The sequence below is a fragment of the Dermacentor silvarum genome, chromosome 10 (assembly GCF_013339745.2).
Source record: "Dermacentor silvarum isolate Dsil-2018 chromosome 10, BIME_Dsil_1.4, whole genome shotgun sequence".
Classification (NCBI taxonomy): Eukaryota; Metazoa; Arthropoda; class Arachnida; order Ixodida; family Ixodidae; genus Dermacentor; species Dermacentor silvarum.
In genome coordinates this window covers 63,182,463-63,208,226 of record NC_051163.1, presented here as the reverse complement: position 1 = coordinate 63,208,226, position 25,764 = coordinate 63,182,463, and the positions used below count along the sequence as shown (strand labels likewise).

At 45.0% G+C, this 25,764-nt stretch overlaps 1 protein-coding gene across 1 annotated transcript; it reads left to right on the top strand.

Annotated features, from left to right (window-relative positions):
• The first annotated feature begins 304 nt into the window (after positions 1-304).
• Positions 305-25,304, top strand: LOC125939631 (mitochondrial-processing peptidase subunit beta-like). The gene is made up of 13 exons (XM_037726321.2): positions 305-454; positions 2,031-2,255; positions 3,922-4,051; positions 6,727-6,925; positions 8,749-8,828; positions 12,558-12,673; positions 14,515-14,619; positions 15,836-15,975; positions 17,270-17,338; positions 20,007-20,123; positions 20,889-20,946; positions 22,190-22,265; positions 25,151-25,304. The coding sequence occupies exons 1-13, from the start codon at positions 389-391 to the stop codon at positions 25,213-25,215; spliced, it is 1,446 nt and encodes a 481-aa protein (XP_037582249.1). The 5' UTR covers positions 305-388; the 3' UTR covers positions 25,216-25,304.
• Positions 25,305-25,764: the final 460 nt, after the last annotated feature.

The following is a 25,764-nucleotide window of genomic DNA, read 5'->3' as shown; positions in this document are numbered from 1 at the left end:
TAACCGTGAGTAGGAGCACACTGTGAACGAGAGGGCATGTTCGCGCTGTTTCCGCTTCCGTTGCTCAAAGGCCATCGAGATTTCGATAGAGTTGTAGGGTGCTCCGTTGACTCGATAGACTATTGACTCGACGGCCTTCGAAACCGCCCGTGTAGCAGCTCTAACTTGACCTTTGAGTCAACTGACTATCGGTTGGAAGGCCTTCCAAACGCCCGTGTGACACGGGTATAAGATGCTTCTAGACATATGATATCACATTTCCATAGTTCTGCCCACGTTCTGCCTCTACCCGCAGTTGTCTCCGATTTAAGTGTGGTTTGTCCTGCTGGTCTAGCAAGTTCCGGCGGATCCAGCAGTTCCGGTCGATCGAAGAGGGCACTCGGCAAAAATGGCGACCTCGAGGCTGCTCAAGGGTACCGCTATTCTCCTGCAAAATGCGGCGAGGAAGTCGTCTGTAAGTTGTTCCATCGACTCGGCCTTCAAGTATCGAACGTGCTTGTTCTTACGAGCCACGCTTTTAGCGATCTTCCCTCTGAGACTCGCGTAACAATGTCAGAAAAAACTTCGCTCGGTGAGGGGCCGCACGGCAATGTGGAAGCAGGGTTGACCTTCCTTCTGTGACCGCTTTGGATTTATTCTGCGCCGATTCGTTTGCCTATACGGCATAAGCACCTTAATTTGCCGTGTGCTATCATATGCCCGGAGTGGGCTTGGAGCTCTGAAGCCCTACCGAGTGCCTGTTCTAGTTTCGTGCCATGCCGGCTGCGGGTGTTCATGGAGCAGGTCATTCAAATGAGCTGGAACAAGCCGTCACATAACCTGCGCTGCCAGATCAGAAGAACGTGATTTTTGCCTTTCTATTAACTGTGTTCAGTGCGGTGGTTCTCCTCTGTCTCTCGCGCTTGCCGAGAACGTATTGCGGTTATTAGTTTCAATTCTGGCTCAGGACGTGGCTGACATTGTGGAAACTGTTTCGTTCCGAGCATGCGATCTGTCCGACACTGTGCAAAGTAAATATGACTGAGAAGGAGTAAAAATCTGAAAAGCTTGAATCGGCGGCCAGCTTTTGGTCACTATCATTAGGCTTATGCATTTGGCAGTGAACTTGGGGTAATGGCACGCGCTAACAGTGCGAAGTTGTTATCCGATTTGACTTGCAAGAAGTGTATGGCAATGAGAAAAACATTTCTCAAAGTGCCACAGAAGAGAGCTTCAAAGTGAATTTTGGCCTTCTGGGTTTGTTAGAACACATCTGAGACCCCAGTACTGAAATATTCTAGCGTTTAAGTTGGATGAAGGCACAATTTGTTGCGTGGTGCTAGTCTCCTGGCGTTTTTGGAGCAGGTGCTCATGCGTTTGCAAGTTGGTCAGGCATTGTGGTTATGCCCAGGGAGCTCTCATAGGAAAGGCCCGTGGAAACTTAAATATTCGTATCTAGCACCAAACACAAAATGATGGAGTAAAACGAGAAATGAAAAGCACGCGTGATGACTTCTGACTTTACTCGAGAATTCACGCCAGCTTAATTATTACAGTTTACTGCATGATTTATTTATACAACACATGTTCACAGGACACGTGACAAGCACTCAAAAAAGAACCGAAGCCACAAAACTGGAAGAAATGGCAAAAAGAGAATGAATGTCATATGTAGAGTTTTTTTTTTTCTTTTAGTGCTTTTCAATTCAATATAGGTTGTAAGACTGAATTGCAGTAATATCCAAGTTTGTGTCATTCTTCAAATAACATTGCTTGGAAGTTAGCACACACACTTGTCGTTTGTGGTTGTAGTTCCTTGACCCTTTTTTTTTTTAATTGAGTCAAATATGAATAAATATAAAAATGCACCAACTCGTTCAGATTTTCACATGACTTAAATCAGCCTGCATATGGGATTTCACATGAGATTCCGGACCATCGAGACATGGTTTAGCTTAATTCTTTTGACAGTGTTCTTGGTGCTGTGGCTACTTGCAGCAACGCACTGCCTTGTGGGCCTTCCTTGCGAAGTGCTTTTCCCTGCTACGCAGGTTCCCCATCGCCACTTGCACAACCTGGCAGCCAGCAGCTTCAGTCAGACGCTGGTGAATGTGCCCGAGACAGTGGTGACCACTCTGGACAATGGCCTCCGTGTGGCCACCGAGGACTCCGGCAACCCGACGTGCACGGTGGGCGTCTGGATCGACGCGGGCAGCCGCTATGAGACCGAGAAGAACAATGGCGTCGCCCACTTCCTCGAGCACATGGCCTTCAAGGTGATCCCAGCTTCTGTGCACGGCTGTTGATAATGTAGTGCGATTTATGTAACACGTCTGCACCTCATTGTAGCTAGCACTGATTCTGTGACAAACCACCAGGTACAACGAAGTCAGTCTAGAATTTGTTTGCATGCATGATAATGTAATGAAATCGAAGATGGGGTGCCCGACATGTGGTCTTTTTGACTTGACTGTGCTTTCTGAACCAGTTCTCGAAAGTGCAGCGTGCAATGCCGCATGAGTTTGCGTTAAGCAAGCGAAGCGTGGCAACTGCGCACCTCTTGTTCCCGACAAATCGAGAAAAGTGCAGCTGCGGACAAGCCCCGTCTGCCGTGGGTGGTAAGCTTTCTTGGCGTACGTGCACGTAGGAATGCCAAGGGTATTTTCATTAGAGCAAAACTCTTAATTGTGGTATTACTACACAGCAGCGGTGAAGTGGTGGTCGTTGATGATAATGATTTGTGCACTTGCTTATCTTTCATCGGTTAATACTTTCCACCGGCTATCGTTATCACTCGGCGCAGGACTGCGCCTGCATGTATCGGAAGTTTCTCGAACGTTATCGATGCTTCTATCTGTTTATTGTCACCGACGCTTATGTAATGTGATTGTATGAGCGACGCAAATTGTGTAGTACTTTCTGGAAAACACGCGGGCACCAGGCATTACTCTGGAACCTTCGATGACTCATGTGTAAAAGCTGACACGTCTTGCCGATGATCAGTTTTTTTATCGAGATCCGACGATTGTGCTCGCTGCTCTTGTTGTAAAGTGAGTTACTTTCTTTGCTGGGCACAGGATCGCCCAATAAAGAATCAGTTTCGTCATTCACAGTTTTAGCACTGTTTCGTCACCGTCGCTGCTACGTGACAATAAAGTCCTGATAAAACGGATGGAGCAGTGCACTATTTATTGGCGGAAGCAGTTGCCCAAACTGATTATTACGTCGACACTTGTAACATCAAGCATAACGAGCGAAGTTTAGCTGCAGTTGTGACTTGGTTGCGTCAATGTTCTATGGTATTTAGTGACATATACAAGCAATCGCTCATACCCTGGGGCCACTGAAAACTGCTGCAGCGCGTGCCGTCTGGCGAAAAGCGAGAGGTTTTTTGCGACATTCATATAGTTATTGTTTTCATTTAAATATTGTTACTGACAGGCACAGTCAAATGGATATCTCAAGCCTGTAACACAAACTATGTGCAAAGTCATTTCTTTAGGCTACTCTTGTGCAGTGACAGCACTTAACTTTTGAGCTTCATCTGGCTTCATCTGCTGTTGATCTTAAGCCATGTTCTCAAGCGTGCATGGACAATGTGAGAATAGAACATTTTGTCAAAAAGATAATTAGGATTTTAAAAAGCAGTATGTGAGGAAGGACTATTTGTAAATGTCCTCTGGTTTTTCTGACCTTCAGGTTTTTCTAGCGCCCAGCTGCGACTGACCTGCGCACTGTTTGCTCACGTTTCAATCGTGGAAATGCATTTTTAAGTTTAGTTGTCGCTGAATCACCCTCATAATTATAATTTGTGGCTGCTTTGTACTCATACGAAATCATTCTGGACTTTCTCGAATGAAGTCATTGGTTTGCTGACCTAGCTCCATCCAGGAAACACGTCCGAAACTGTCCTCATCCCCAATTCTTTGCAATGCAATGCAGGGCACGTCCAAGAGGTCGCAGATTGACCTCGAGCTGGAAGTTGAAAACATGGGGGCCCACCTGAACGCATACACGTCGCGCGAGCAGACTGTCTACTATGCGAAGTGCCTCTCCAAGGACATGCCCAAGGGTAAGAGAGAAAGGAGAAATTTATGTAAGAAATGTCAGAGAGGTTGACATGACGTTGACTCCTCCTAGCCTGCTACTCTGCGCCAGGTTAAAGAGAAGGGAAAGAGGGTTATGAGCGATGACAGTAGAGCTATTTTTAAAATTTTTACCTGCGCTTCATGCAGGCTCATGCTGACGAATGTAGGCAGGGCAGAGGCTGTGACATTTTGGGCTGCAATTTGCTTATATTCTAGCCAATCAGAGCAGACAGTGTGTCGTGTTCTGAATTAGCAGACTGAAAAGCACGTGACCTTCGCCCATTGCCTGGCTACACACCCACTAGCTGCGTACATGCCCCTGCCTAAACTCTGAAGGCCAATGTACTAGTAGTTTCCTTTCATCAACAGATCTACACAAATTGCAGCTAAATGCACCGTGAATTCACAGTGCGGGAAGACAACTTCGATATATGCGCATAACACAGTGTAGAGTCTGAAACAGCCTGACCCTTATGCGCACAATCTGTGAGTAAGATTATTTCATCTTCTCAGAAGATAAGCTCACCTTCCTCTGTGACACACGGTCACACCAGCACTTGCCGTCCACGCAGCGAACCTTCACTGTCGTCGCCATACAGTATACCAACAGCAGCGACAGTTGCAAGCAAAAGGGTGCCATGCGGTTGCAACGCCTGCCTCTCTGTCTGTCATTTGCTACCTACACTCATTGAAACTGCAGTGTAGGAAATGTTGTTTTCATGGTACACATCTGCTAGAGAAATGGCTCCGTATAGGTTGGCGGAACTACATTTCTTCTGCACCAATTTTTCAAAAAAAAAAAAAAAAAGTCGATTCCTACATTAGCTGCACGTGTGTGGCCAGTGTAGTTAGAAAAAAAAAATAATAGCCCAAATATGGACATGTGTAAAGTCTCAGATAAGCGCTCAACATCTGTTGGACTCATTTTGCAGTGGCTATAAATTTCTGTGCAAGCCAAAATGACATTGTTGTGAGCTATAGTTGGCGACCCAAGAATTCAGTAGCATATGCATACCTTCCAACTCTCCTGATTTGACCGGGAGCCTCCCGAATTTTTCTCGCATCTCCCGATTGTACGGAGGTGACCTCAAATCTCCCGAAAAATGGCCGCCACTTCTTTTTTCCGGCCAGTAATATAGCCATGCGAAAAAGCGGCGCGGGAGCAGTTCGTCACTAGCATGCACCGTGAATCGTGGTAGCGGCCTCCGACTCCACCACGAACGCGAGCAGCTGACGGGTGCTGCCATATTGGATTTTCCGGATTGACTCGTCTCAGGCTGGGTCGAGCGTTTTTTCCAGTCGTTATATGACCGTGAGTTTGCTAAGTTCAGTTGGCTTTGTCAGGTTGTCGAGCGAAGTGCGAATGCCGAACTACTGTTTCCCCGAGTTCAGTTGGAACGATCGATGGCTCTTTCAAAAGCCAAGAATAAGTACCGTATTTTCCTGTCTATAACTCGCACGTTTGTATAAGACCCCTCAAAAGGGCAGTTTTTCCGGAAAAAGACGTATATATATGTCGCACCGGTGTATAAGACGCAGCTGTTTGTTCTGTAAGCGATTTAAAAAAAATTAGTGACGTTTCATTCCGTAAACGCGGGTTATGCGCAAGCGTATTTCCACTTCAGGCGCATTTCTGCCGTCGTGGCTGCCGCGAAGTTCCGTATAAAGTCCAAGGGCGAAAACATAGTCCCCGCGTGCCGTATGCTGTATGTGCAAGTGAAAGCGTGCGACGGTGAGCCGAATCGCGCACAAGGGAGGAAATCGGGAAGGCGTGCCAGCGGGGAATGTAGGGGGTGGGGGGGGGGTCGTGGCTTGTACTCGGGTAGCAACTGTTCTGTCGCTCCGAGGAGACCGAACAGCGGAAACGACGCCATCAGAGGAGCCCGGACAATGGCAACCGCTGGAGCACGTCGGGCAGCGCCAACGGTGGCTGGCACGAATTCAATCATTTGCTTTTGTTGCTGTTCTGTAGGAGGTGCTCAAGCGCAGATTGAAGACGGAAAGAAATGGCTTTCCATGAGCCAAATGGCGGACTGGCTGCGCGTCCGGAGATATGTGCTTGAAAACGCATCTTGTTCGGATTTCCCGCATTTTCGCACTGGCTATAACAATTTTTTTAGGCAGGTATGGCAGTGATGATATTAATCAGATAGAATAGTTACGAACCACGAAAATTGATGTTCAGACTGCATTTCGCGATGCAACCGCGTCCTTAAAGTGACTTTGAGTAGATGCCAATTACGTTTGCTCACGTCCGTGACTTCATGGTGAAGGTAAACTTCTTTCTATGTCATCTTCTCTTGGGAACTACGTTTTGTTGCATGAAGGTGCATTCGTCCACAAACTTTAAGTGCATGGGTCACAGGATTTGTGAGAAAGCTGAATTCCCACGAAGCCTAGGCACATAGCCTCAATCCAATTCAGAGCTTTACTCGGTGTGAAGTTTTTGTGACTTCCATGATGATCCATTCACATGCATTAACAGAGTAGAGATTCACATTTTCCATGGAACTCATGTCCCATAAACTTTTGCAGCCGACTATCATGGCACTTTTGGGCGATACCAGCATCGGTTTCCTGCCGTGATGTGTAGCGGCGGAGAATAGTCCATATCTCCCCAAATTCATTGACCCAGTGCCTTCTCTAATGTGTATTGCAGCTGTGGAGATCCTCGCGGACATCTTGCAAAACAGCAAGTTTGGCGAGGCAGAGATTGAGCGGGAGCGTGGGGTGATTCTGCGCGAGATGCAGGAGGTGGAGACCAACCTCCAGGAGGTAGTCTTCGACCACCTGCACTCGGTCGCCTACCAGGGCACGTCCCTTGGGCTGACCATCCTCGGACCCACCGAAAACATCAAGTGAGTCCCACCGTCCCTCGTCTTCTCGTTGCTAGAGTAGGATAAAGCACTGGCCTGTTGGGAGCACAACAATCATTGACTCAACTTTTAATTAGTTGATTCATTCTTCTCACACACTTTTAGTAACGATGGAACCCAGCCTTTAAGACTCGAACACCAGGAGAGAAGTAGACGGAGACACGCTGGGACTAGCAATAAGTTTAATGAAAACAACCACACAGAAGTTCGCAGGAAAGCCAGAGCACGCATGCATCGTACACACCACGTGACTATCAAAGAAAAAACACAAAGTGATATCTAGTAACCACATTTTTCTAAATAAGATATCTCTTTCTTTGACAGCGATAACGAGGGTACACTAACACATTGATTGTGCCCATGTTTTCGGTTATGGTACACTTCAATCAGTTCTCGTTCGTATCGTGTGGTTCCCTGGCCAATAATTCGTGGTCTTCTAGAACAGGTGAACAGCCACACACTCGGCAGTGAGCAGGCAGGTTTGCCCCTCCTCCTGACGTGACAGACGTTTCTCTCTCTCTCTCACACACACACACACACACACACACACACAAAAGTGTTTACAAGAGTTGCTCCTCTTTTCTTATTCAATTGTCCACTTGCTTTGATTTTGCCTATTTCTCTGCAAAAAAATTAAATTGCCATAAGTTCCATCTTAGCAGAGCAATAGTTGGCAACGTTAGTTTGTGTCCGCATTTTTCTTTCTCTGCGTCTGACCCAGCAAGCAGTGCTGTTGTGATGGGTGAAACCTCGGCGTTCTGATTATAGTAACATTGCGCTCACATCTCTTATGCGAATGGGTGCGCCAAGACTAATTCGAGAGTGGACATAGTACAAAGAAAATTGTTATGGGTTGTTCAAGTTAGCTGAGGTAATCTCTCTGGTATGTATGCTGTCTCAAGTATTTATTCTACATCAAACGTGATTCAGTGTGTCTTGGTAACATTTTATCATTGTGTTCTCGATTAACAGGTGTGCAGTCTTTTCGAGCTCAACCTGGCGCCCTTTGTGTCATCCTCTGTGTTTCATATTCCATATTTCTGAGAACAGCTACGCAATTACTCTAAACGGGACACTGGCCCGTGTTACTAGCAACCGTTCTGCCATTTTATGGAGTGATGCAAGTTTCTAGTTGACAAAATTGGGTGATGCAGTTCTGTGTGCCACTAGCTTTAGCATGTAAATAAACTTTTCTTTAATGAGTTTTTGTAATGGAAGCAGTACGTCGTTGCCAACCTGCATGGAAAGTTGTTCTGTCTCCACTTTGTGTTGACAGTGGCTCTTGCAGTAGGCTGTGCTGTGAATCTGGTTTTGATTTTGTATCCCATTGTAACACGCAGGCAAATGTTGGGCCGATTTTTTGGAAACGTGCCCAATGTAGTTGGGTAAATACAGTAATCAACGCTGGTAGCTGTTTCTGATGCGCAGATGCTGGAAATTGGCACAGATTGTCCTGAATTTGCCATATAAATAAATTGCACGGCTCAGTTTCAGTCATGATCAGGCCCAATCTGGATAGAATTTCTTGCGATAGGCTCCCTTTCCCAGCCTGCACAAAAGAGACAATCGTGACGGAGAAATTCTATGCTAATCATTGAAAGTGCCCCTTGTGACCGTGGCATTGCTCTTGGTACAAACCTTTAACATGCTCTATGTGATTTGACAATTTGAAATGGCACGTTATGCAATGGGCACGCTTTAGGCATTTGCAAGTTTTGCTGCAAAACTTACAAGCGTTTCGTTACGTCGTAGCTTGTGATTAACGCCGGTTGCTTTTTTTTTTTTTTTTTGCAACTTGTTCGCAGGAGCATTCAGAGGCAGGACCTGATTGACTACATCTCTCTTCACTACAAGGCACCGCGCATCGTCCTAGCGGGAGCTGGAGGTGCCTATGATTTTTTTTTTTTTTTTCACAAAGCTTTTTTGTCCTCTGCATTGCCTTGCTAGCTGACAAGTTAGGGCTGCTGCTTAGTTCGCTTCTCTCCTTGGCCTGTCATGGCATCGCTTTTCTTTTGAGGCCGCTTGTGCCTGAATTGTTTTTTTTTTTAGATTACATGGCTTCGCTGGAGGTTTGTACAACCACCTGCCACATCAGCAGGTGCTCGGCCAAATATTCGCACATACATATGAAATTCAAATTGAGCATGTTAACATGCCTGGCTGTTGTTCGGCTGGTTGGGTCATAGTTCAAGAAAGAAGGCAGCTTCACACCAAGGAGGTTTTTAAAAAAAAAACTTCTGGAGTGGCGGCGCCCGCTATTGTTTACCAGCAGGGGTGAAGCCAGCGCTTGCTCTGACTTCACCTCTGAAAGAGTGCTGCGCAGGCTTCGGTCCGTGCACACCTTAAGTGCTTTTGTTATGTGAATGTAAACACTAGGGTAATTGTAACATAAAAGGTCATTGTTTCTAGCTAAAATATTATATTCGGCTGAATGTTGATATCGAGAACTCTAAAAAAATGTGCCATGTCATTCAGGTTTCCTCCTAAAACCAGTGAAGCAAAGGCATATATTCAAGAGGCTCTTTACAGCGAAATTAGCCATCTTAAACATGGAGGCGAAAAGAAGGCGTTTCGTACATTCCAATATTCCCTGATGTCTCTTCGTGCCCCGAGTTAGATGCTGGCGGCCTGGCTTCACTTTCGAAGCAGCATTGCCACTCCAGAATTTCTTTTAAACCCTCCTTGGCTTGACACAGAGGCTACACTCACAACCGACATCCAGACTCTGTCATGAATAATGAGCGGTGAGTCATGAGCAGAGACCGGATTTTAGGCAATGCCTTTTTTATTCCTTGCGCTCCTATCGTCCCACTTTGATATATGAGCATGAATTAGAGGTTAAGAAGGTCTTTTATAGGGTTTTTATAGTGCCTATAAATGCCTATTTTGGCGCTTGTGCCTAAATGCCTATAAATGCCTATTTTCAATATCGGTGCCTATATAAACACTATTCAGCCTCAAGTTTCACTTTCGAGTGCAGTTAGAGACCGTTATTCATGTTACTATGGGGTTCAACCTAGTCATCTAGTTCAAGCAGCTCTCGGAAAACAACCGTTAGCAGCAGTGAAATGGGACGTGCCGCGGTTCTCGAATGTGAAACCGCAGCTGTCAGGGGAAAGCAGAGCTAAGAGCAAAAAAAAGAAAATGTGATGTGCACACGGCTTTTGTTTTGTTTGTAATTTACTTTTTAAGGTGTTCACTGCCGTCGAGCGTTCCTTCTCAGCGTACAAGGTCATTCTCAGTGGCAAGAGGAACAATTTTGAATCCAAAAATCTGGAGATGGTGGTTGTTTGCTATTGTTTCCACAATCTTCACAGTGATTCTTAGACCACGTTCGGCGTGCTCTCCGAACAGATTTCTTCAAACATGTGCACTTCAAATGGGCGGAAGTGTATTTGGCAGTGTTGGGACATATTGCCTGTACAATTTCTATAATGTCATTGTATATGAGAAAATTGCCAGAGTTCTACATAACAGTCCTCATGTAAGAACATGTTAATTTCTTCATAAATTGTAGTCTCTCTTGCATTTAATATTTGTCTGTTTCTGTTGTGTCTTAATTTAGTTGCATCAGGCAGACATAAAGTAGCGCTTTTTATTATCAGTATTCCGAGCTTTCAAGTATTCTTTTTCATGCTTCTTTCAGTTTATGCAACGCTCGAGTACAGTGGCCATTGAACATGAGCAGTGTGCTTGTTGAATTACGCCAAATGATCGTCACTAGCCCAGCAGTTTTATGGGACAATTGCACGGCTATGTTCAACTGTTGGCACCTTTGTGCCATCATAAACAATAACATTTCTTGTTTTCCTGTCGTATATTACAGGTCGCGCACGTCTTCGTTTGAAATTATTTGCATTTATGTAAAAATTTATTGTGCCTATATTTACAACGTTGGAGGCCTAAAACGTTGCTTTGGCTGCCTATTTTTGGCGCCTAAAACGTGCTTTTTTAATGCCCAAAGATCCGGCCTCTAGTCATGAGTGTAGCCAATGCACTGTCATACTTCTTGTGTTTGGTCCAACTATTGCGTCACATACTGTTGTTTCCTGCTTTCTCTAGTTCATGTGATGTCAGCATGATTTCAGCTTGTACCATCAGTATAAATTGAAACAGTGCACAGCGGAATGTGCGCAGTTACATGGAAGTGCATTGTGTAATCGTCTGTAGCCAGTGTCTAAGCATGGAGTAGTCCCAAGTTTACCTTTTCGGGTCTAAATTATGCCACGGTACCAAATGCAGGTTAACCTGGAAATGGAACAACGCACTAGAGAAATGTCGTTTACGTTTAAATTTATGCTAGTAGTACACTTAGTTGTAGCCAATACCATCTCTGACAACTACCGATAACTCATGTAAGGACCACACTACTTTTTTCGTGTGATTTTGACGAGGTGTGGCCTAACACGGAACCGGGCCATTTGGTCTTAACTTTTATGAGTACGAATTTTGGGAACTGGTACACTTTGCAAAGGAACCCTCGATTTGTTTGTTGGGGTGAACTCCTCTTTCTGCTTCAACCACCGACGTACGCACTTGTCAAACGGGTGGAACTTTCTGTCCTCGACACCAAAGTTGTGGCCAGCTGCTCGCTTGCAGTGCTTCTTGGCATACGTGGCAACCTCGAGCTTAAGTACAGCATCGTAGGCAATCAAACGCTTCCTCTCCTATGCGAACTCCCGGCAGCTGACAGATGAGCCAAAACAGCTAACTGAGGCGGCTGCAAAAACTTTGTCATTGTAAGGTCATCGCTGCGCTCAGGACATCAAAGGTCAAAGTGCAGCTCTCGCTGCCTAGTAGCAGCGCAAAGTACGCTGCGCGCAAGAATTTTCTGATGCGCACGTCGCACCGAATGTGACTGCTTGTCTGTTGGAATTTTTTTTTCTCCAAATTTTGGGCTGCCAAGTTTGTTGAATCAACTTGCAAAGTCACAAAGCTATTTGAAGTCAGTGGGACGAAGTTTTAAGCAGACCAATGTACTGTCCCATCATTTCCATGCTAGCTGACCTGCCATACTTACAGCCAGTGTTTCCTCTAATTTTTGTAAGAAACTATGGTCCTTCCTTCTCTGCTGTGTGCAGCCAGCTCTTGTTACTGATTGGACAAGGGCCCTAGCCTTCACTGCACTGTACGAAGTTGGCGAGACGCAGTGTAGCAAGAACTTTGGCCTATAAGCCATGTTGTTTGTCGTGCAGTGGTGTATTTCCAGGTCAATACAGTAAACCCTTGTTACGACAGAGTCGCACCCAACACAAAAATACCTTCGTTATATCCAATAGTATTTGTTATAAGCACAAATTCTTGACGCGCTGACATAGGCGAGAAACGTTTAAAATTTACGTAATTTCATCCGTGTTTGTTATGTCGAGGCTCAACTGTGTACCAACTTTTGTTGGTGACCTAACTCTGGAGCCAAGTCTGCACCATGTCTTGAAGTCGACAAGCACGTTGCAGTGTTCCTTGTGGATGGGCTCGTTCGTGTTCGCTGCTGACCATAGTTTGCCGAGTGAGCCTTGGGCGAACCGACATCTACAACTGTTTGTCATTTTAAAGCATTTGCCTTCTTCGGTGAATCTATCACTCATCTTCTTTATATCCTGGTGGTTTGACGCAGGCGTGAAGCACGACGAACTGGTCAAACTGGCCCAGCAACACTTTGGCTCGGTCAAGACCGACTACGATGCCAAGGTGCCGCCCGTCGAGCTGCCCTGCCGCTTCACCGGCAGCGAGGTGGGTTTTGGTGTGACTGTCATTGCTTTCGTGGCCATTGTTTTCTGCGAAACTGGGTTGATTGTTTTTTTGTCCTTAGTTCTAAGACGGGCGTTTCAAACTTTCTGACCAGGGTAAACACCGCCAGCGTTCCCAGGTTGCCGTGAAACCTGCTGTGCCATGTGTGCTGACATCAGTGCGCCTGCGCTTTGAATTGTGTGGGAACATGCCCCATGGGTCCATTACGTTGTGCCATTACCTGTCGCGATAGTGCAGTGGCAATGTTGTTGTACTGTGGAGCTTGAGGTCACGGGTTCAGTCTCGGCTGCAGCAGTCGCATTTCGATGCGAGCGAAATACAAAGACATACATAGATTTACGTGCACATGAAAGAACCCCAGGTAGTCAAAATTAATCCAGAGCTCTCTATTACGGCCTCATAATAAGATTGTGCTCTTGGCATGTAAAACCCTAGAATTTGATTTTAACTTTTACGCTGTGTCATATAAACCGTCGACCCTCATGTGTCAGCAATGAGACGACCAGGCAGATGCTCCTAGATTTGATAGTGGCTTTTGACTTGCAAAACATATTATTCCATTCCCGCCTGCATGTTACTGACCACTTTGTGAGCATGGATGAAACATATTCTACATGGACGCTGTTTGCCCACGAATCGCACAGCAATGGGTGCTGTGTAAGGGGCCATTGCCACGATGGCCTCTCTCGCGAAGACTACTACATACGTGCCAACCCTCCCATAAAGTTAAATTTTGGCTTGATTTACGATTTTGCCAATGTTGTGTGCAATTTTACGAAGATCAATCCTGTTTGGTCTCTAAACCTTCCTTTGTCAATTTTCTGATGCTGAAAGGAGGCAAAAGGGGGTTACTTGCTTTGAGCAAGTTTATGGTGTGTTGCTTGTCAGTCATTGCTGTGAAAAGTTTGCTGTTGCTTGCTGTGCCTAAAGGTAGATAATCGTTAACAGAATACTTATGTATCCCTATTAGAACGGTCGTCGGGGCAAGCTTTAAAAACTATGCATGCTCCACCTGTCCTCTTCGGTGTGATGTCCTCCTCTGTGTGGATTTTACCAATTTAAAGTTCACAGTAATGAAATTTAAGGTTCATTCAAGGTTGTCAGATATGCTACTTAAGTGTGGATGTGGCGTTTGGTAGTCTCATAAATCTAGACTGCAATGTAAAAATCCACCTAAGGGCCAATGGGTCTGGATTCATGCTAGTCGTCCATAGAACTTATCAATACCATTTGCAGAACCCACTTTAGAAACCTCTCCTCCAAAATAAACTGTAGAGCAAATACAACTTGCCCTGTTTGTGCAGTTGGGTCCTGCTAGTTGCCTGTCAGCCAGCGTGCAGTTTCTGGTTGCACGTGGCATGTGCCTTCAAGTGCTCCTGCGGCAAAGCATGCCGCATAACGTGCATTCCAAGGGTTTCTTTTATTTCTGAAAAACTGTAAAAGGCCTCTGTCTGCAAATTCGTCTTGGGACTCTTTTGCGGAGCAGTGTTTGGACAGGCCTACAATGCATCATCACCACCTTCTGTGTGTAATTCAGCTAATTTTGTGTGCATTGAAGTTGCAAAAGAGATTCTGGAGCTGTCTCTTCCTCCCTCATTCTTTTTTCTTCATTTAGACAAGTTAAGCAGCAAACTTGCTACGTTTTCTTTGTGTGCTACCTTTTTTTCTATCAGTGTTTTTTTCTGAACAATGTGATGCAGATAATCGCCTGATAGAAAGCCCTGCTCGGCTGCATAGAATAGAGAATCAACTCAACTTGTTATGCACTTTAGTCATTGTCTCACGTGCATTACAACCTGTCTAATGCATTGGTCTTGTCGTAGGTTCGAGTGCGTGACGACGACATGCCATACGCGCACGTGGCCATCGCTGTGGAAAGCTGTGGCTGGGCTGACCCAGACAACATCCCCCTCATGGTGGCCAACACGGTAAGACAAGTTCTCCGTATCTTCTTGTGTCGCAGGTAATGACTACAGTTAAACCTCGATGTTACGAATTTGTTTAAATAGGCAATTTGCTCCTTTTTCTCTCAATTTCGTTATATTGAAATTTGACCTTTTGTGTAAGTAATTAGTCGCGGATGGATTCTTCTTGCATGGAAGAGGCCGCACAATTTTCCGACTTTTCGGGCAGTCGAAAAAAGCAAACTTGAATGAGACAAAAATTAATTTTGTTGAATTTGAAGGTCGGCGACGAAAGATACGGTTTCATCCTATGTCGATATATTCACATCGCTATCACGAAGCGAAGCCAGCCACACTTCCATGTCTACTCCAGCTGATAGTGTCACCCACAGTGGGACGGCGCTATCATGAAAAGCGCTGGCAGCGGGGAGCCAATGTTTCGTCTCCATGTCACTTCAACCAGTCTCCGTAACTGTACTTTTGTCTGTGTGTAGCGACAGCATGACAATGGTAGAGATAGGGGCCCCGATTTTGTAGCAGTGCCTTTCACTCGGTGGTCGGCTGATCTCGTGGTCTGATCTCTGACCACTTACCAAGCGCGAAATACGTGAAATGGAATACCATAAAAGGCATTGCTAGAAAACCGCAACCGTGGAATGTCTACACCAAAGGCAAGCTTACATGCGCGCACGAACGCATTGACAAACTTGGGCTGTATTCTTAGACAATCACTTCTGAAGATACTTTCATTTTCACGTTATTCCGTGTGACTAGCACTGGACGCGTCAACGTTCGGCAGAATTTTCACGTTGTGATGAGATAGCATGCTTGGCACTGTGCCAAGAATGCCGTCACTCGAAGGTGCCAGTGCGTCTTGCACTAGTCCAGTGAAATTGAACGTAATTGCGAAAGTGATGATCAGAAAATACGGCACACCTTCTTAGACCACTTGTGGAATGAAACCACTTATTGTCGGGTGAATCTGGTATTTCAGACTTCAGGATATTCAGACTCTCTGGCGCTCCCCATTGTGCTCTGAAGTGTCGGTTGGCAACTGCAGTTGTTTCTTCGTCTAGCACGGAATATTGCAGAACCCAGCTAGCATTTGAGATGTCTTGACTGTCGAAGGAGACAGCTAAAGTGTGGAGGTTAGCTTTGCTAGAACACTGAATTCAGTGCTCCCCTGAAGTGTGATGTGTCGCCTCATAAATTGGTGCGCTCAAACTCCGTTCTTCTGCAGCTGATCGGCAACTGGGACCGGTCGCACGGCGGCGGCACCAACGTGTCGAGCCGCCTGGCTGCGGAGTGTGCCTCGGATCCCGACAACCCCTGCCATAGTTTCCAGTCGTTCAACACCTGCTACAAGGACACGGGTCTCTGGTGCGTCTCTTCCCTTAAACCCTTTTTGCCCCGAATCGCAGCAGGGTGATTGGCAGTGCACCTAAAGCTTTCTACAAAAATTACTAGAGGGAACTTCGGTACTAGTGTCTATGTGAGCTACGAGTATGGCGGTTCAGCCAGCTAGAGAGAATGATGACAGACTTCAAACGACTTTGTTACATTGTAAATTGATCATATTCAACAAATTATTGCTTTATATAGTTAAGTTTCAACATGAAAATGCAGTCGAATCTCGATAATTTGAGGTCGAAAGGGCGTGATAATTTGTTCGAATGAAACATAGTTTGAAATAAATGGAGCTCATTTGTTTGTTGTTCTTTTGATACGCTGAATAATTTGACATTCAGTTAAGTGGAACACTTTTTGGTCATGTGAAATCCAAGCTAACGAGGCTTTACTGTAGATATAACGAAGTTGTACTTGCTATGAAAAACTTTGTTATATCAAAAATTTCATTATATCAAGGTTTTGTTTATTCAATAGAACTAAGATGGGGAAATAAAAATAGTTTGTTACATCGCGAATTTCGTTAAATCGAGGTTTGACTGTATAATAAAGTCGCATCTGACATGAAAAAAAACGGTTTTATATTTAACATTAGTTATAAACACACATTTTTTACATACTGGTATGAATTAGAAACATTTCAGTTACATCATGATCCCCGGTATATTGTTATATCTGTTGTGCGACTCATTTATAAACAATTTGGCAAAGAATGCAGTTGGCCTTGAAGGAGAGTGACACAGCTTAGTTTTTTCTGATAGAGCATTTGTGTCAAGACTGCATGCATGTATATTTGAGAGAAAAAAAAAACATCACCTGTTTGTGGATAAAATGAAAGGGCAGTGCTTTTTAAATTTCGTGCGTGAGCCACAGTGTCTTGGTTTGTTAGCAAGATGTGAGATGGTGACAAAATTGCATTTTCGATCACTGTGACCGAGAGTGATGGAAAATATCGTCACCAAATAGGAGTGTTAGGAGTGAAGGAGGTGACTGACCATGGTCAGAACAGAACATGGTTTCGAGATCCGTATGAAACCTTTGTTCATGCTGTCATTTATCTAGACAGTGTTTGGCTTTGGCTATTCGCCTGCTTCACTTCTAACAATGATTTTACCATCCAGACAGTATTCTGCCAAACACTCGGCTGTCATAAATATGCTGATAATTGTGCAGTTGAGAATGCCCTGATGTTGCGCAAACATTACGTTCCTGTACTGCTCCAACTAACTAGTCCGTGTTCTTTTGTCTTCTCTTTTTGATCACTCAGGGGCATCTACTTTGTCTCTGAAGGACGGGAGGCGATGGACTTCTTTGTGCAAGCCATTCAGAGGGAATGGTGAGTACGGGTTGGTGCAACGTTTACAGCCGAGCTGCCGAGCTTCTTAGGCCGCATTATTCCGGTTAAGGAGAGATAAGTGACAGGGACGAGCTTTATCTGTTGCAGTACTTTCAGCGCAGCCTTGCTACAGTAACCACAGCCTTCACAACATTATGACATCATGTCCCACTTATTATCTATGTACAGTCAAATCCCCCTGCAACGAACGCCGCTACAACGAAATTTCTGCCACAACGAAGATTTTACGATTCTCCGTCTGCTGCCCATAGAAAGTAATACGAAAAAAGTCTCTTCATAACGAAGGCATTTAAATATTCAGTATGTGCCACAAAATGAATGTTTCGCGATCGGCCGTCATGCGCATTCGGTTAGGCGTCGGCTGCAATGTACGAAAAATGCTGTAACAGCGGTGCGAAATGCATTCTCTTGTGAAGTTGACACTTTATTGACCGCCTTCGGTACGTCTCAACCTTTGCCCCCACGCCATCAAGAAGATTTCCTGGACGATGGTTTCGGTTTCGGCCATGGCTTTGCCATTTGGTGTACGTATATACATAGTAATTTTACGTCAACGAAGTTCCTCCACAACGAAATTTTTCGCGTGTCCCTTGAATTCCGCGGGACTCGACTGTATTGCCTATAGAAAATTTACCCATTTCAGCATAGACCACTCATGATGTAAGTTGCTGGAGTCTACAATAGCACCCATACTAGAAGCAGTACTGAACTATAACGAAAACAGTTTTCAAAGTCTGCACGCGTACGGAACATCTATACTCTGTTTCAGTAGTTGCTTGCAGCAGAGCCAAGGCTACGCGTCCTGCAAGCGCAGATCCTTGCCCAGCGAGATGTAGTGCTACAGTGCGGAACCCGTTGCTGGACTTAATGGCCGAGTGGTCTTGTCAGCAGGCTTTTACTTAGAAGCTTCTCTGCAGGTTGCAGGGCAGTCTATTGCGTGATTTTGCTTTGTTTTTAATAAAATATTTAGAGGCTCTATGATGCTGAAAATAGTTCCCCAATTGTTCGATTGAAGACGTGCAAAGAACAAAACAGTTAATGCAATGCTGCCTTATAGGCATTAATTTTCATTTGAAAAGTAGAAACAATTAATCGCTTTGACAGTGAGTGGCTAAATTCATATGTGTAGTCGGCACAGCCACAACGTTGTGGAGGACTCCCTCCTGGGTAGTGCTTTTTGCCCTTCACAAAAAATGGCGCCCGCAGACTTGCTTGTGTGGTGTCGCTACAAGCTGCTCTTTTACGCAAAAGGAATTAATAACTTGGCGTTGAACATGCTTGGAACAGTGGGGAAGGAGTGCAGTAAACGTGCATGAATTCTAATTAATAAAACGGCTACACATACGAACGAATGTGCGCACAATGTACAAGCGGGTGTTACGACAGGGATCAAGAGATGGCGCCACCATCCCTGGCGACACACTGGCCGTGTTCCTTCTGAACCCTCCACTTCCACCGTCTCTGCAACCCTGCATCTCCTCAGTATCACAATATATCTTGGAAGACGCCCTCCTTTTTGGTGTCAGAGCGAATATGGAACCAATTTTCTACCACTACTATTACAACAGCTGATCTCACTGTGCAGTTGCAGTCTTCATAGAGTGCTGCCACCACCGCCTGCGCTGCAGCGCTCACCGCTAGCAGACGACAGGGCGTAAAAGGGCAGCTTTAAAATTTGTTCGCCTTCCTGATTGATCGAAGCCAGTAGCTTCCGCAGTGCTGCACGGAACTACTGAAATAGAGTATAGATGAAGCAGCTGCACCTACCGGACAAAGCATTTGATACGTGCTAGAATGTCTAGGGGTGTGTTGCGACTCGGTACCAATGCCTCGGAAAGGTGTTGGCCCCAAGTTCAATTCCCGGATCGGGACAAATTTCTCTTCAACTCCGCAGCTTTCTTTCCGATAAACCCAAATAGGTTTTCTTTGTAGCTTCGGCTTTTGTCCCTTTGGATGACAAATTTTCTCTTTTATGAATTACATGATGTGTGCCACACCTTTATCTTTCACATGTGGTGCACAATTTTTTTTTTTTTTTTGCAAATGCAATCAGTGAGAGAAGTCTCTTAGGCCTCGTGATGTTAACTACTATGTATGAAGCAGAGTATAGCCCCTTCGGGAGCTGTGTGTAGTATAATTGTGGGCACCATGATAGTACGTCAAAAGCACCGATGAAGATATTGATACTGCTTAAAACGTGTCATGTGCATCTTGAAACACTTCTTATTGGACCGGTGCTGCAAATTTCAGTAGTATGTTTGTGAAGTGTTTTAGTAAACCGAGTTGGAAGGTAGATCAGCTGTGTTCGCTGTCATTGTCAGTCTGTCATCGTTTGGCGGGTTCACTTCTTTCATAGTGTTTCACAGTTTTAGATCCAGCATATGTTACAAGTGGCTTTCCATATATTCTTGTCATGAAACTGTTGATGCTGTTATGTCTGCCATTTCTGTAAAAGAGTTCTTGCATGGAGTTCACATTCTGTAAACTTTGCAAAAATTGCCGGGGAATTTACATTCCGCACCTGTACACTTTCCACGATTCTAAAGATTCAAGAAATGGGGTGAAACTAAATTTTCGATGGGCAGAATTCATTGGCGCCTGAAGGCTAGAGCTACGCCTGATGTTTCGCTGACTCTCTCGTCAACAGGATGCGCATCTGCATGAGTGCCACCGAGGGTGAGGTCACACGGGCCAAGAACCTGCTGAAGACCAACATGCTGCTTCAGCTGGATGGCTCGACGCCCATCTGCGAAGACATTGGCCGGTGCGTTGTCGCTCTCGGTTTCGTTTCTCTTTGTCTTGCCAGTGTACTCTCGGTTCTTTCGAGATCACTGTGCGTGCAGTAGGCTTGGCAGACCACTTTCATTCCAGTCACATGCAACAGCAGACAGCTTTAGCTGAGCGTTTTATTGTCTGCTCCACACAGATGCGTGTATCCTAGCTTGTCTGCAAAGTAGTGCAGCAAGCCATAAAGCTGTTTGCTTATTTGTATGTTTAAAGTAGGAGCATGCAAATATTGGAAATTTAGGATATTGATTATATTTTAATGGTATCATATTATTATATCTGGTGATTGTAAAGGAGGAAAGAGGCGCTTAATTCTGCAGCCCTTCAGGGAGCATGGTGCAGAACGCACGTTTGCTCTCCACCATGCGTTCGCTCCCCGTTTCACTCGCACATACAGCATATGGCGCGCGGCGACGATTTCATCGCCGTTGACGTCCTACGGAACCTCACTGTGACGGCAGAAATCCGGTTTGAGTGTCCATATAATTGCTATCGCAATAAAAAATGAAATCGACGTATTCTAGTTTCATTTGACCTCATAGAAACATTTCCAGGAAACAAATGTAAAGAATACTTTTGTAGTGCAAAAGTTATTTTGCAAGAACAAGCTTCTCTCCGTCAAAAAGGCATATGCCGTACTTTCTAATGTTTTCCAGCTTATTGCCACTTCTTTCTTTCTCATTTTCCTCACCTTTTGATTAGAAGAGAGCTCTGTTTCTCATGTCTCGTGCGTTTGTCACAGGCAAATGCTCTGCTACGGACGGCGCATTCCCCTGCCTGAGCTGGAGGCGAGAATTGACGTAAGTGCTTGAGAGATCACTTCGGCAGCTGTGCATCGATTCTTCGCGTTTACCTTTAAAGGGGTCACGACACAGTCCATCTTTGCTCAGCTTATCGTTGTAATTGAGAGCTGAGGGTCCAGTATGGTTCTACATGTGCACACGTAAAAGAACTGGGCTCTCTGCGCACATTTTAACCCGAAATTTAAATTTGAAATCTCTGCATCTAAGCCCCTCCCACTGGCATTGATCATTTTGACTCAGCTTGTGTGATGTCAAGAAGTGTGAGGCTACCAATGGGTTAGCTGCTCAGAAACATTCCGAAACCAGGCATCTGCTGTGCAAGATTCTCCTGGTCCAGCACGCTCTGGCACCCATTGGACACAGCAAGGGTGTCGCCATTACGACATTGAGTGGTGTGATAAGTACACAGAAAAATTCTTTCCAGCATATTAAGGGGGAAAAAAATGTCAAATTTATACGACGTTGAGGGGTGTGATAATTACACAGAAAAATTCTTTCCTGCATATTAAGGAAAAAAAATCTCAATTCTGACGTACAATGCGAATAAATACGGTAATTATTACTTTGCCGTGCCATAGCTGGTGGCTAATGGTGTTTTATTGAGCTGGGCAAGCGTACATAGAAATAGCCTTTGAGACATGATGGAGATACAGTCAAAAGCAAACGATTTGTTTAATTAAACTCAAATCGAATTCACTTGGTGGTGTGCCAGCCAGAATTCTGAGATTTGTTTGAATTTAACTGGAATTTTGAATTGTCCAAGTTCCACACTCTTGCGTAGAGCACATGTACTCCGTGCTGCAAGGCAAACAGTTATATTCTTGCATTGCTGCTTGGTTTTAAAGACTGTGCTTGTGAGGCAGTGGAAGTCACCTGGGCACATAAGTCACACAGTCTTCAGTATGGTGTCCTGAACTGACTAGCGGCTCTGACTTGCCGCATTGTGCTCAAGAGCTCTAGGCAAATGTGTGGAAATCTGTACAAGCTATCAAATAAAAAAAAAGGGGGGCTCTTTCTTCTGCTATTGGACTGCGTCGACATCTCCGTCAATGCTGCTGCTATTGTAGCTGTTTTTTTGGTGTGGCCATAACCTTGTTCCTGAGTAAACCGTAACTGGGAGCCTTATTACTCGAGAGTGCCAGCATGGCTTGTAAATGGAGAAGGGACGGTCCCCGACTTTTTGATCACGACTATATCAGCCTGCATTGTTTACACTGGATTTCGTTTCCCCATCTTCCAGGCGGTCTCAGCGCAGACAGTGCGTGATGCCTGCACAAAGTACCTCTACGACCGTTGCCCTGCTGTTGCCGGTGTCGGTGAGTGGATCATGTTGCAAACATTAATCGCCGTAGGCTGAAGCAGGTTGCTTTCAACTATGGCAGGAACGTCCAGCCAATTACCAATTTACTCGAGTATAATGTGCAGCTGGTTTTTATAGGTTCAGCATAAGAAAAATAATGCACACCTGATTTTATAACAATAAAGCTGCATGCTTTTGATTTTCGCAATTGTAACAGTATAAAACATGCAGAAGTTACCTTCACAGAACGTCTCAAATTATTCACACCTAATGTGCGTTGTCACAGTCAGGACAGCTAGTTATTGCGATCTGTGGATTCTACGTCTTTCTCTGTGTGGTCCACTGCGTTTGGTGTTCCACATTTCCTGAAACAACGTAGCAACACTTGCAAACGAAATGGTGGCCAACGTCTCAGCTAACCACTTTGCATGTTTTTTTCTGCGACTTGTGCAAATCTTCGAAATGCTGAAAACATGTGATAAACCTCTGTTACTGCAAGCCTAGTATAATTTTTTTTTTTTTAAAGAGCTTTCATAATGAAAGCAGTGTGCTGTTGTCGCCAACCTGCATGAAAACTTGTTGCCATCTGGTGGGTGACAGTGACAGTAGCCAACACTTGCAAAACATGTTTTCGGTGTTGTATCCGGTTGTAACACGTAGGCAATTTGCAGAACCATTTTCTTGAGAAAAAAGTGCACGTTATATTCGGGTGAACATGTAATTATAAGAAAGTGAAACTTAATTAAAGGGAAGCTCTAACATAAAATAGCAGCATGCACCATACCTGTATCACCCAGTTGGTTGCAAAGCGATATTGTCACCCTTTGCAAGTTTCTTTTTTACTAATACAGGCCTTCCATACCATATCAGAAATATATATACAGTAGAACCTCATTTATACAGTCCCATTTTGTACGATTTTCCGGCGCCAACGTTCGCGATCAAGAACACAAGAACAGTTACGTTTCTTTTTTTTTTTCCTGGTTGATACGTTCCTGGGAAACAATCTTTCAGCACTAACGTTGAGATAATTGCCAACCTGCGATCGTGTGAAATGTTTTCCGGCTGCCAAATCCCGTGTAAACAAGATGTGAGGTGCGTGTGATCGGGAACAGTAGCCACTCGCCGCAGCAGCTTCCCTGCAGCAGTTGCCTGCCCGTGTCACGTGAACACGGCGGTGCGCACTCACTTTCTTATTTCGGTAGCAGAAAAATCTCCCACGCGGGTTGTCGCATGCCGCATCCACAGCTATCACTGCCAGCCCTATTGTGATGAGCATCTTCGCCTATCTGTGTCACAGCGCGCGTGGCGTAGTGCCATTGGAAGTGCACTGCACGTTTTTTATAGGTGTTATCCTAAACTCCCCGTCGGTCCCAAAACTACGCAATAGGAAAACAACACGTGTCTCGGACGCTCAAGCCAGCGCGACACGTGTCGGCACCTCGTGCCGCAGTGATTCCCACCGAGTGGGCGCGTCAAAACTTCCCGCCAAAATGTCCCGTTCGAAGAAGCTGCTGACCCAGGTCGAATTCGAGGAGCACAAACGTAAGCTTGCAAAGCTGCAAAAAAACGACAACGCGTGTCCCGGGTCGCTCGGCCCCCGCCAGCTCGGTGCATGTTGGCGTCTCATGCCGCCACGATTTGTGCAAAGTTTCGCATTACGGTAGATGTCAGGTACAGTTGAGTCTGCCAAATTTATTGGTGACCTTGGATTGTATGTTCTCCCGGTTAGTACACTTTCTTTTGCGTTTTGTTACAAAACATTTCAACTGAGGTTCTACTGTATGTATATTACTGGCAAGAGCACCCTCCAGACACTTAGGAACGACGTCCACTTTGTTGAGCCGAAGGTCAGGCTTCGTATCGCGTGTTGTCGAGCTGCAGACAGGCGGAAAAAACAGGAGAAGCCTTTACTACAGGAATCCAAACCACTGTGAGTGGCGAATATTCTTTGGATTCTGTCCGCATGAGAGTTCCTCCAATTGATCAACTCCACCGGTCTGAGGTAGTGTGTTAGACATGCTTTTGATTCTTTTGCAGGTCTTGCCATCACAAATCCCCTTTCAGTGTTATAACAAAATTTACTTGAATGCCTAAGGCACATTGTTACTCGTAGATATTGACTTTGTTGAGTGGTTGGTATCCACCTCGGCAGCTTCATCATCATCGTCATCAGCCTATATGTCCACTGCAGGACAAAGGCCTCTCCCTGCAATCTCCAATTACCCCGTCTTGCCCTAGCTGATTCTAACTTGCACCTGCAAGTTGGCAGCTTAGTATATTTAATTCTGCAGTCCAGCGTAAAATCCTAGGGTTGATTCCCAACTGTCTGTATCATTCAATGGTTTATGACTGTATCATATCGATGGAGACAGGAGCCAAGAACGCTCTATGCTTTATCTGCATGTCAAAGAACCCCAGGTAGTCACAATTAATCCAACGCCCCAGAGCATACTATTGTATCTCATAGCCCATGAATTGCCTTGGGACGTTAAATGCGATAATTTATTTCATGTAGTTGTTTGTGGTCAGCAGGTAGGCAACAGCGCACTGCACACTTTCAGTGTCTTGCACTGTTGCATGTAAGCCTAGGTATATGGTGTGCATTCCATAAAATGTTTAACAGGCAATAGTCCTCGCAGTGTATTGGGAGTAAAGGTCATATACAGAAAAGTATGCTATTACAGTCGAACGCCAATGTAACAAATTAAATTTACAATGTCTTGCCCATTGTAAGCTTATAATGAATATCAGATATAATGAAGGTATTTCCATGTCGGATGAGACTTCATTCTAACAATGTTCAATTGTATATCAGCTATCGCATGAGCAAACTGACAGTTTCTCTCCCGTTGTGGTAATGCCTGTAGAAATAAATGGCCGCCTTCTGTTTACTTGCAGGTCCTGTCGAGGCGCTGACCGACTACAGCCAACTGAGGAGCAACATGTACCGCATTCGGTACTAGGTGCTCCAACTCTGCAGTTCTCTTGCCGAGTCTTGTATAGTAGCGTTTGGTGTTTCGCCATCAATAAAGATGTTCCTCGGCCCTCGCAACCGCCTGGTGACCCGGTTTGTCTTGCTGATGTGCTGCACTTGCTTTGAATGGCTCCACTCCAGAAAGCGTGTTCTTGCGTTGTCCCTTTTTTTTCTGTTTCTCCATTTTTAATTCATTTCACAAACTCTATTCATTCTACGTTCCTTTTCCAGTCTGCAATTTTAATTGCTGTGGGAAGGTAACATTAGGCTATTACTTAATCCTCACATTCTGAGTAATTTCATACCATGCACCACTGGAATCATAAAAAGCTGCAAACCCATGGCCTGCCAATGCCTGCGCAGGGCGAAAATCGAAAGCCTAGCAAAGAAAAGGTGTTGGTAAATTGACTATTGATACTTAGTACTATTAGGTTTTTAATACTATTGAAGGTGTAAAAAGTTGATAGTTATGTCAATACTACTATTCCGATAATTCACTAAAATGCTATCAGTAGGTGTCACTTGCAAACTGTGCTGA

Coding starts and splice junctions, on each gene's coding strand:
- LOC125939631 (XM_037726321.2), top strand. CDS start 389: ATGGCGACCTCGAGGCTGCTCAAGGGTACCGCTATTCTCCTGCAAAAT. Junction 17,339..20,006: donor CAAGCCATTCAGAGGGAATG/GTGAGTACGGGT, acceptor TCTCGTCAACAG/GATGCGCATCTGCATGAGTG. Junction 22,266..25,150: donor CCCTGCTGTTGCCGGTGTCG/GTGAGTGGATCA, acceptor GTTTACTTGCAG/GTCCTGTCGAGGCGCTGACC.